This window comes from Callithrix jacchus, chromosome 6 (assembly GCF_049354715.1).
Source record: "Callithrix jacchus isolate 240 chromosome 6, calJac240_pri, whole genome shotgun sequence".
In the NCBI taxonomy this organism is placed as follows: Eukaryota; Metazoa; Chordata; class Mammalia; order Primates; family Cebidae; genus Callithrix; species Callithrix jacchus.
Genome location: NC_133507.1, coordinates 128176575 through 128188708, shown reverse-complemented (window position 1 = coordinate 128188708; position 12134 = coordinate 128176575). Strand labels below are relative to the sequence as shown.

The following is a 12134-nucleotide window of genomic DNA, read 5'->3' as shown; positions in this document are numbered from 1 at the left end:
ACAGAAAGGGACTATTAGAAACAGATATAAAACTCTATAAAGAGAGGATAATTAACTAAGCAACGTTCCTGAGAATGCAGATAAGGGTGGGATTCAGAGCATAAGTGGTGGGATTAGATGTAGACAGGAGGTAGGACTCCTCTTCAATTGAAATGAATAAGGGAGGAAAGGATGAGTCCAAATGCAGACAGGCATGTAGGTGTGATGGAGGAGGTTGGAGGTTTTCCAAATTAATGCCATTTTGTTTCGTTTAAATTGGTTTTTGTAAAGTAGAAAGCAAAGTTTTCTGTTGTCTTCTGATAATGCTGAGGAATGTTGAGAAGAAGGAAAGGATTTGGAGGAAGAGGAAAAAGTTTGGAATAGTCATTGTGGAGAAAAGATGAGAGTGCTGATAAGAGAAACAGAGGGATCTCCACATAGGGTTGAGGGCCGATTAAAGCTGGTGACCATGAATTTTAAAGGTGCCCTCCGCTTGGTTCTACCATCTTTCTGTAGTGGTGCCCAGTAGGTAGGACCCAGCTACAGAAAAGGCAGGCAATTGGGTTCATCCAGGATGAGGGGCTTTTTTATCAGGCTCATTTTCCAAAAGGAGAGTGGAGAAAGATAATTTAAGACATGGGCCAGAAAGTGATGAACCATAGATTTGAACTAGACAGGGAGGCTAATAGACAGGGCAAGCTTCAGACTGGTTGATAACTTAGGAGTTCCCATGAGGCCAAGGAACTGGTAACTAGTAGGAGTTAGGAAGAATGCTACAGAGAGGGCTCTGCATTTTGTCTCATCCCTCCTGCTCTATCAGCCACCCAATCCCGTCTGGTGTAGTAGCTTTAACTTCCTGGGTGTTGATGGCTACAAACTGTGTCTGAAACTTATATGGCACCTGCACACCATATATATATGTCTCCAGCTGCTTGCTGATCATATCCACTTAGACATACTATAAATACCTCCAACTGCACTTGACTAAAATTAAATATCTCATTCATGGTTTCTCTCCAGTTAAGGTCAGCATCATCTGCCTAAGCCAGAAAATAGAGGTTATCCCAGATTCTTCTTTCCCACCCCCAACAACTTCCTGACATGCATCAAATACAAAAGTGATTTTACCACCCCTCCTCACTTCAAACTTTTAGTAGCCGTTAGTGAGTAGTTCATTATCAGTACTAATTCATGCTAAATTAGTAATAGTTAGCAGCCTCCTAGGGAAAATGCAGTCTAGCATAGTACTAGATGAGAATAAATATTCAGTAGGATTTTTTTCTTTCCATATTTTATTACTTAAGATTCTGACCTCCTATGAAAATTTATTTTATTTGTATTAATCTAATAAACATCAGAAGTTTATGTCATGGCAGTTTATACTGTAACTTCATGTTATCAACCTATAACTATAATTCTGTAATTACATAGCAAATACTTAGAACTACATAATAATTTCTGCATAATGAAAGAAAACATTGCTAATTTGAACTCTTTTAGGTAGAGCAGATTGTCCATATTATGCTAAAACAGAACTTCTGGCAGACTATTTACAAGAGAATCTTCCTGATTTTCGGGTACATAAAATCACACAACATCCTGAGGTTTGGGAGGTAAGAAGCCTTTATAGTTTGTTAAACTTGCTGATGTACAGAAGGTATTTTAATTTGATTAAATATTAGCTAGTGTATTAGATTGGCTTCTGGTAATGACTGTTCATGTACTAGTGATATTTGAATACTGGTAAACAAGTCCCTACTTACTAGTCTCAAAATAATATTTGTTTGTTTCATAAATACAAGCCTAATCAATACATAGAATAAACTTGACCTCATCCCCTGACGAATCCAGGTAGCTTACACTGTGCTTGTTAACTTTTCATTCTCCTTGGCATTGATTTCCAGTGACTTATTTGGGATACCTTACCTTTCTTTAGGACTCTGTTTCCCCAGAAACAGACTTTGAGATGTAGAATTTGGTGAAGGGGCTTTACTGGGAGGTGGTCTTGCGGAAAGCATCCTGAGAAGGAATGAGAGCAGGAGGATTGGGTAAAGGGAGAAGTTGAACTTTGACACAGCTGCCACAGAGGGCTCAGCAGATCCCACAGTGAACTCTTGATGGCTTTTCAGAGGTATTCCAAACTGAGGCAAAGTAGCTGAGCTTTTGGGCTCCCTCCTTGACCAGCCATTGAATATCAGCTGCCCCTGGGAAGAAACTTAACCTTAGGCGAGGCAATTTTCTTTGGCCGAGGTAAATTCCTAGAGAGAGAATTGAGTCAGACTTAAGTTATCAGCCTCTAATACACCAGGTGCCTGAGAGAGTGAGTGCCTCATTTGTGAAGGGGAATATGGAACGTATGTGACAGCACTGGACACAGTCTACCTGTTGGGCCTTTTGGATCTACATGTTCCTTATAATCGGTTCACACTATCTTGGATTCTGGTTGCCATCTTTCCCTGGGGATCCACATACTCCCTATAATCAGTTGACACCTCCTCCAAGATTCGGGTTGCCATCTTTCCCTGGGGAAACTTTATAAGAGAAAGGATAGTCAAATGAACTATAGTCTCCACTGCTCATAGTTTTAGAGCCAAATTGACACTCATCACCTGTCTTCCCTCCCTCTTTTCTCTACTATCCATTATAGATTTCCCTCACTCTCTGCTGGTCTAGTCTTCAACTAAGCTATCTCATCTGCTGGGTTGTTTAGTGCTGTGTTACAATAAATGTTCTCTGGTTGGCAGTGCCCACTGACCTCTATTATTTCAGGATTTTATCATCTCAAATGCCAGGGAGTTCAGGTCTATAGCTCCATGTCCTTCAACAGCCTTGGCCACAATCATATGAAAAAATGCTCAACATCACAGATTATTAGAGAAATGCAAATCAAAACCACAATGAGATCCCATCCATACCAGTGAGAATGGCTATTATTTAAAAGTCAAAAAATAACAGATGCTGGCGAGGTTGTGGAGAAAAAGAAACACTGATACACTATTGGTGGGAGTGTATAAGATGGAAATATCCTTTAACCCAGAAATCCCATTGCTGTGTATATACCCCCCAAAACATAAATTATTCTTTTATAAAGACAAGATACACATATATGTTCATTGCAACACTATTCACAATAGCAAAGACATGGAATCAACCTAAATGCCTATCAATGTTTGACTGGATAAAGAAAATGTGGTACATATACATTAGGAAATATTATGCAGACATAAAAGAGAATGTTTGCTTTAAGTGAGATAAAGGCAGGCAGATCTTCAATGTCAGCAAGGGAAATTAGTTTCTGGGATTTTCTTTGTTAGGTAGCCTCATTACCCATGCCTCTAATGACGTGGTTTTAAGACTGCTGCCATGTACTTTGCTGATAAAAATGTTGCTGTCTGACTCTACTCAGATCTTGTCATTGGAAGGCCTGGCCTATTTAAACCAGATAATGATAATTTAAACTTTTTCTGATGAATATTATCAGAAATCTCCAAATAACTTTTAGCTTATTCATTCAGTCTGAAATACATAAACCATACTCACAGATTTAAAAAACAATATCAAATTTTATATGCCCCTAAGACTGGAAATATTGCATGTATAAGAAGAATAAGGACAAAATTAGTTGAATTTTTTTAAAAAATCAGTTGACTTGGAAAGAAAATGTAACCTCTCTTTAAGCTAAACACTTGCATTCCGGGTCTCCTTAGGAAAAAGAACAACTTTTGGTACCTTTATTTGGTCAATTAATTTGAAGAATACTCTTTATTATCTAATTAATCTGTTACTAACATCATCAGTATTTTCTACATTTACATTTTACTCTTTAAAGATATCCAAATTATATTATGTAAAAGTAGTGACATTAAAAACAACCTCGTATTTTAATGTTTGAATTCTAAAGTATGAAATTGAATTATCCGGCAGATTTAATACGTGACTTCACTTGGAATGTCATTCAACAGGATTGGCTAAAAGATGTGTGTGAAAAGAATAAGTGGAGTCACAAGAATTCCCCCATCATCTGGAGAGAGCTGTTGGATCGTGGAGGAAAGGGTTTGCTTTTGGGAGGATATAATGAGTTCCTGGAGCATGCCCAGGTATATAAGTTAACTTGACTTATCTGTTCTAACAATGATAATTCACTTACGTTATTTTATTTTTCAAATATCTTGCTTTCTGAGTTATTATCTCATGTCTCTTTTTATTGTATTTTGACTTTAAACAAAAAGTTTCCATTATAGTCAATTTCAGCTAGTTATCTATTCTCTGATACTGACTTTCTCTTTCCCAATATTTAGCTTTACTATAATGTCACCTCTAGCATGACGACTGAGCTGATGAAGGTAATTGCTCAAGAGAACCTGGGGACACATATGGAAAAAGAGCAGGAGGAGGAAGCCCTGAAAACTTGCGTAAACTCCTTGCAGGTCTGGATCACCAGGTGGGACAGTCAAATCCCAGGATTCATGAGGTTGATGTTTTATATTTAGAAATGACAATGAGATGGGATTAATTTCACGATGGAAGACTACCTGAATGTCAGGTTTGAGATTTGTGTGTATGTATACTTACATGCATACACACACACACACACACACACACATATGCCTCTGTGTGTGTGTGTGTGTGTATCCTCCATATAACTCATAAATGAGTTTTAGGTTTTACACACACACACACACACACACACACACACACACTTGGTCTAAAAACAACTCTAAAGCTTGGCTGCTTTGCAGAAGCTCACCCTCTCTGACTGTTGCTCCCTCCCTCTCTCTCAGTTGCTAGAATTTTCTTTGGCTTTTCTCTACATACCCACTCCCTCTCTACAACCCCCCTCCCCACACTTTGTTCCCTTTTGCTTTTCTTCTTCTCATGTGTGCTCCTCTTTGCTCCCAGTCTGGGCACATGCAGTCTTTGTTGTCACGCTCTCTCCCTTTCTTTACACTGTCTTTCTGTTTCTTTTGCTCTCTCTCTCCCTCCCCCGTCCTTTCCTCATCCCTCAGTTTGTCTTTTGCACTTTCCTGCTCATATGCACGTGTGTATCCTAATATATACACTCATCTTAAAAACTGTTACTATGAAATGTCTGAAATACAGAAAGGCATTAAGAATGATGTAATAAACATACATGATCCATCTTACCACCCAGATTTAACAACTATCACATCTTCTTTAGATATGTTTCAAAGGATTAAATTGGTACAGATACTGTTGAAACCCCCATTGCACACCTCGCCACCCCCACGGTGATTACCAGAAATGCCCAGATGCATTTCTGAACTTCCCATGGCAGGCATTATGGTTCATAGTTGATAGTCACAGCTGTAAACACCTGCTGAATTGTGGTTACAGATACACCATAAATAGCCTATGTTGATCTGAGCCATCTCTGTAAGAATTTGGAAAAAGCAGTCCTTTCCAAAACAAAAGTCATTACTGTGTAGATGAGGTTGTATTTTTTTAAAAAGAGTTATGGCTAACTGAAACTTATATCTTTATCTTTTTAGGGGGAAATATAAACATGTAATTACAGTAATATAATACAGGTTTTTTTAAATTTTTGATTTCTGCATAGGGGGGATTCTGTTTTCTTTGAAGAACCTAATAAACAGGTATATTTCTTATTTGGGGACTGATTTCAGGTGGCCAGAGCAAGGGACTGATAGTGAGAAGTTTTTGTTCTACTTTTGACTTCTAGGCTTAAAATTTCAATGCAGCTGTGTGTGTGTGTGCTTATTTAAATATGAAACCACCCTGTTGATGTACATGCAAAAATATCTATTAACAATAAAGGCTTCAAAGGGACAAAGGATATAACTATTCATAATCCTGCTTTGCATTTTTAACAGTGCCTCTGCTCCTGCCTGCTACAACCTAATTCCCATATTAACGAGTGGTGAAGTGTTTGGGATGCAAACAGAAATTAGCATAACTCTATTTGACAACAAGCAGGCTGAAGAGCATCTCAAAAGTCTGGTGATGGAGACCCAGGACCTGGTGTCACCAGTCCTGCGCAGCATCTCCATTTGTACGAAGGTAGAAGAGGCCTTCCGTCAGGCCCAGGTCATTGTGGTGCTGGACGACACCACCGACAAGGAGGTGTTCACTCTGGAGGACTGCCTCCGACACAGGGTGCCTCTGAGCAGGCTCTACGGGTACCTGATAGAGAAAAATGCTGATGAATCCGTCAGAGTCATCGTGGGAGGGAAAACCTTCGTGAACCTGAAGACGGTTTTACTCATGAGATACGCCCCACGCATCGCACACAACATTATTGCGGTGGCACTGGGGGTGGAAGGTGAAGCGAAAGCCGTACTGGCCAGAAAACTGAAGACAACTCCCTCATGTGAGTGAATTACTCTTTATGCTTTTCTTTTGTTTTGAAACAACATGATTTCAAAGCAGCCAGGAAGAACACTGTCCCCTCTAGGAACATTCTGAGTATCTGGGATAGAAAGCGTAAAGCAGACATAAAGAACTTGTGTGATTTGACTACTGTGCAAACTTTTTTTTTTTTAACTGGCTGCTGACTTTTGTGTCTGACTTTTTCCATCATTATAAAAAGCAACAAATATTTATATTATTCAGGTGATAATTTGGTACTTGGTATTCCATTTTTCCCATTATAGTTGATTAAGGTAACCAATGTTTAAAAAAATCTAAGCTATGTACAAGTGGCTCTGCCCCATCTCTCACACACATGACCTTGAGCAGTCGTTTAATCTCTCAGTGCATCAGTTTCCTCATCTGTAAAATGAGGACGTTAACAGCACCTGTCTCCTAGAGTGGATGTGAGGATTCAGTGAGATGTATTTCTAAAGTGCCTAGAAGAGTGTCTGGCATGTGAAAAACATTTCCAAGCATGTGAAGCTTATCAATAGGATTATTATATGTCATCAGTTTCTGCTCCTATTAATATTTGAACTGGTAAATATCCGAATCATTGAAGGTGAGACTAGATCAGAAAATGGATTGTTGCATTTGAAAAGGGAGATAATATTGGACATGTTTTAGCTAATTTTGCCTGTAGGTGGAGCAGGTGGCAACTGTGTCCATTGAGAAGGGAAAGAGATGCCAGGCATTCTCTCAAGCAAAATTGGAAAGACAATGAAATGTGAGCCTAGAATGTTCCCAGCCAGGACAAAAAAGGCTTCAGTGAACCCCTAACATTATAGCCAGAGCTGTATTATCTTTTTTGTTACAATGAAACTCTGGAAATCATAACTTCAGGTATTGCTGCATAATATTTAGTGTTTTATCCCCTAGGTAACTACAACACTTAACCAAATTGATGCTAAAGTTATTCAATAGGAAATGAAAACATTTTTCTAACTATTTTATCTCTGTCATCAACCTTCTATGTGTAGACATAGACTTATCATTGAAGGTGTATGATACACTACTGAAAAGTATCAAGAAGGATCTAAAACAAGGTGTATGTGTGGGTGGGGTGGGGGGTGTTGATGAGGGTTGGGGGCTTTCAACCAGAAAGCTGCTCTCTTGTGGGTCTGCTGGTGCCATGACTCTAAGCTCCACTCTACTCAAATCCAATAAGCATGTGAGAAGCAGGAAAAAGAAAAATGGAGGAAAGTTGATAAAAGGAAAAAGGCATTAGAGGGTCAGTAGTCCAAGTGGAATTGTCAGTGATGCAGCAAGAAGACACCCAGCAATGACAAAAGTTGAGTAAAACATCATGAAAGAGAAAAACCACCAAGGAAATTATTCAGGGATTATTCTAGATGCCAAGCAGGTGGCAAACCTTTTCAGAAAAGCATGATCCATGATAACCCCTAAGTTCAGTTCATAAATAACACTATTTATTGGACCATGTGTACTGGCTCATCAAGACTCCTTCTGTTGCAAGAAAGTCAACTCAAAGTGACTGAAGTCACCAGGTACCATGGCTCACACCTGCAATTCCAGCTACTTGGGAGACTGAGGCAGGAGGATCCCTTGAGCCCAGGAGTTTGAGGCTGCAAATGAGCCATGAGGCTGCAGTGAGCTAGGCAACAGAGCAAGACCTCGACTCAAAAAAGAAAACAGAAAACCAAAAGTGATTGAAGTCAAGTAGAGAATACTTTCCCTGCATGACTCATGACTGAAAAACACAGAAGGTAGTTCTTATTTCAGAAATAGCTGGATGCTGGGGCTCAAACCGTGGCACCAGGACATGCCTGTGTTCTCTCTGCTGGCCTGTCCTTCTGCTCTGCTGTCTGTGTTGGTCTCCTTCTCAGTCGAGCCCTAAAAAGTGGCATCCCAGACTCACATGCTTATAATTTACCTACAGCAGGAAAATTAGGGCTTTCTTTCCCAATTGGTTGTTCAAAAGAAGTACAAACTCATCTTCATCCAGGCTGGCACTGCATGCCTGTCTCTAAATCAATCATCATGGCCAGGAGGGTGGAATCTGCATCTAATGCCAATAGGTGGACCTAAGGCATGAGGACAGTCCCACCTGACACATAGGGACTGACATTGGAGAAGGAACAGTTATATAAAGAAAAACCAGGATGCTCTTAATGGGGGGGGGGGAAGGAAAAAGAATTCATACCAAGAGGGAAAAAGGCAGATGTCCACTATCATTTTCTGTAGCATAATTTAGGGTGTTTAGAGCTATCAAGGGCCTCAAAACTAATAAAACCCAGCAAGATTAAAAGGCTTCTTTAGGCTGTAGGAAGGAAGACTACCATATGCTTACCTAGTCGAAGAATTATTTTCCCCATATGGGATCCTATGAGCTCCAAACCCTGACTCCCACCCTTCCCTCCCTCCTACAACTTGCAGCTGAGGGACCTGGAAGCACATCGATACTCCCCTGAGAATTGGGTGGTGGAGGGAGAACTATCTATTCCTACTGCATGAGTCATTTTGATGAGGGTAGGAATCTCACAGGAAGAAGGTAGGCAGTGATGGTGGGCTACCCAAAATCTTTTTCCCATCCTCTTCTCCCCTAGCCTCTCTCTACTATAGAAGCTCAAACAATCACCCCTTTTCTTAGTTTCTTTGCAGCTAGGAATGGTTGAGTGACCTAGTCTCTTTGGGGTCCCCTGGGAAGAATATTTCACTTTCTGAAAAGAGAAAAGGCAAAAGAGGAAGCTTCCACCCCATTCTTTTCCCTATTGCCTACCCTTAAACGCAACTGTGTGAGAGAGAGTGATACTTGGAGCTGCTGCAGCCATCTTGTGACCATGAGGGGAAGTCCAAGAGAATCACTTCTCTGAGCTGTTGAACCAGCACATGTCACTGCCTACCATGACTTACCTGAGAAAAGTAGTCCTAGTTAGGACAAGTTAGTAGGATGTTCTGTGAGGTGAAGTCAAAAGCAATCTTATACAGGAGAACAGGGAAGAAGTTACTCTCCACGGTAGAAAGTGGTGTGTACTTATAAGTGAATATGTTTTTAGGCAAATAAATAAGTTAAATAAGTAAATAAATAAAATTATTTATTTGCAGTTTTCATACAAGATTCCTAGACAGTTCACAATTATAAAATCGTATTAAATGCCAATGCCTATTTCTCTCTAACCCCTAGGGTCTTATTTTACTTTTTAGCATGTATCACTTTGTATAATACCTCATCCACTACCCACCACCCCTAGAATGTTGTAAGGATTTGAGCCGATTTGTTTTCTTCTAAACCTAGTACCATTTCATATTTGTTGACTAAGATGTGCCCAGGGTCCTCATTTTGCCAGAGCTGAAACCCATCAGAGAGTTAAATGATTTGCCCTAATTTCTATTCTAGTCTAGAATCAAGAACTCCTTGTCAAAAATCAAAGCATATTAAAAAGTCCTTTCTCTCTCAACCCCTCTTGACTTCTTGCTCACTCTCTCTCCACCTTTCTGTCTCATAATGGCAAGCAAAGTCAGGACAAACACAGTAATATAATTTTCAGTAGCAGTTTCTTTCGGGGAACATTTCTTTATTTCTGTAATTTAATGATACACCATACCATTCATAGAACATTATTAGGAACTGCCAAACTATGATGATTAGGGAGGTGATCCACACATTTTGCACAATTTTAGGAATCATAAACTTGGATTCATTTTATAGAAAAAGGACCAATCCTAAAACAAACATGCATACAAACAAAAAATAGACTTTAGGTAATTTTTTATATGAATATACATTACAGTGATTTTTTTAAAAAACTTTCTATTCTTCACAGACATTAAAGATGTGATAATTTGGGGTAATATCAGTGGAAATAATTACGTTGATCTGAGAAAAACAAAGGTGTACAGATATGAGAGTGCCATTTGGGGACCTCTTCATTATTCACGCCCTCTTTTAGACTTGATTTTTGACAGGTATGGTATATTTTTAAGTGAAGTATACCGACAATGTTAAATGTATAATGGTCGTAAAATTTTAAATCGTCTTATACATCTTTGCATAAAAGTAACTTGCATTGTTCACGCTCATATTTGTTCATGCTGTCTACTGAAGAAACAGAAAATTCCACAGAATATCAACTAGGTAATCGATTTTGAAATTATAAACTTTTATATTTCAGATTCTTCAGTACCTCATACATTCAAGTAAGGTTATCTCTAAAGCAAGCATGTGTAAGGGAATCTTACTTCGTGGTAAGACAGAACTGTCTATCCAGGTTGAAGTTAGTTGAAACATTTTCAAGATAAGAATTAAGATGACGAGCAGGCACAGGCCAGGCTGGGCATTCTATGGCAGGAGGCAGAAGCAAGAGGTGGTGAGGAACACGGTCTTAGAACCAAGCCCCCCAGGCTGGGATCCTCACTTAGCCACTTATTAGCTGTGTGACTTTAGAGAAGTTGCTTAGCCTCTCTGTGACTCAGGTTTTCATCGGCAAAGTGGAAATGGTAACATGGTAAGGGCCCTGTAGGGTCTTGGGAAGATGAAATGGATTACTCAAGGACTTAGAGATGTGTCTGGTGTCTGCACAGTAAACACTAGCAGGTCTGATGAGGCAGAGGAGACGCGGGAAGGAGCTCTTCTGAAGCATTTTTCTGAACTTTGCAGCATGTTCCCAGTTGTAGCATTTCCTTTCCATTGCCTCTTGCCTTCCTTTCTTCCTCAGACTGCGGAACTTCACCCCTGCCTAAGGATGCTGTGCCCTGAGTTCGCTATTTTGAAGCATGATTCCTCTGCATTTGCTGCCCGGGCAAGACCAGTGTTGCACAGAGCTGCGTCGTGCTGGGTTAGCAGAGGCCAACTGGCTGGACTATTCTCTGAGTTTAGGCTTTAGATCACAAAAACTTAATTATTTTCCTAATTCTCAACATGAATGCAGCTTGAGCACCCCAATCCAAAAATGAGGAATCTGAAATGTGCCAAAATCTGAAACTTTTTGAGCACCAACATGATGCCACCAGAGGAAAACTCTACACTTTGCTTTCTGATGGTTTAATTTATACAATCTTTGTTTCATGCACAAAATTATTAAATATGTTGTATAAAATTACTTTCAGGCTATGTGTATAAAGTGTATTGTAACATAAACTTTGTGTTTAGACCTGAGTTCCGTCCCCATGATATTTCATTGTGTATATGCAAATATTCCAAACTCTGAAACACTTCTGGTCCTAAGCATTTAGGATAAGGGATACTCAACTCTAATTCAGTGTTTTATGAAATTATTTTGTTTAAAGTGAAGGATACTACTGGTTGCAAGATAGTGTCTACACAGGATAAATTCTTTGTAATAAAAGTAATGGTTCTTGCCATTTTTAGCCACTTTTCTGTGTTCCATATTTATATTATCATATTTTCAGTTTGACATTTTGGGACTCCTTTCTGCTACATCTCATTGTTTTTCAGTTGACTTTTATGGGGATTGAAGACACTTGAGGAAAGACACTAGAAATAGTCATATTTCTATTTTTGACTGATAAGGTTTCTGAAACTTAGTTCCACTGACCAGAGAACATCTTTTTTCACTCTCATTCCTCTCTCCATTGTAAAATTGTTTCTCTCCTTACAGTGAGTGGGTAAAAAGAGAATTTGTGGCAACTCTTAAAAACTTAACTGCCACAGGAAGACAATTTGGAGGCATTTTGGCTGCACACAGTATAGCCACTACATTGAAATACTGGTACCACGGCTCACCACCTGGGGAGATTGTATCTTTAGGAATATTGAGTGAAGGTAAATCTGGGTTTTTCGTATC

At 39.4% G+C, this 12134-nt stretch overlaps 1 protein-coding gene across 10 annotated transcripts in view; it reads left to right on the top strand.

Annotated features, from left to right (window-relative positions):
• The window catches only part of MDH1B (malate dehydrogenase 1B), a 50695-nt gene that overhangs the window by 3030 nt on the left and 35531 nt on the right, over positions 1-12134 (top strand). For 3 of the 10 annotated variants that reach the window (XM_054257827.2, XM_078328306.1, XM_078328305.1), the window contains exons 2-7: positions 1480-1592; positions 3904-4076; positions 4278-4420; positions 5832-6328; positions 10155-10296; positions 11949-12112. In XM_054257827.2, coding sequence (XP_054113802.1) covers positions 4302-4420; positions 5832-6328; positions 10155-10296; positions 11949-12112 — 922 coding nt within the window. In that variant the 5' untranslated portion in view covers positions 1480-1592; positions 3904-4076; positions 4278-4301. The remainder of the gene's footprint in view (positions 1-1479; positions 1593-3903; positions 4077-4277; positions 4421-5831; positions 6329-10154; positions 10297-11948; positions 12113-12134) is intronic. The other 7 variants (XM_054257824.2, XM_035305459.3, XM_035305458.3 and 4 more) reach the window with 3 other exon arrangements.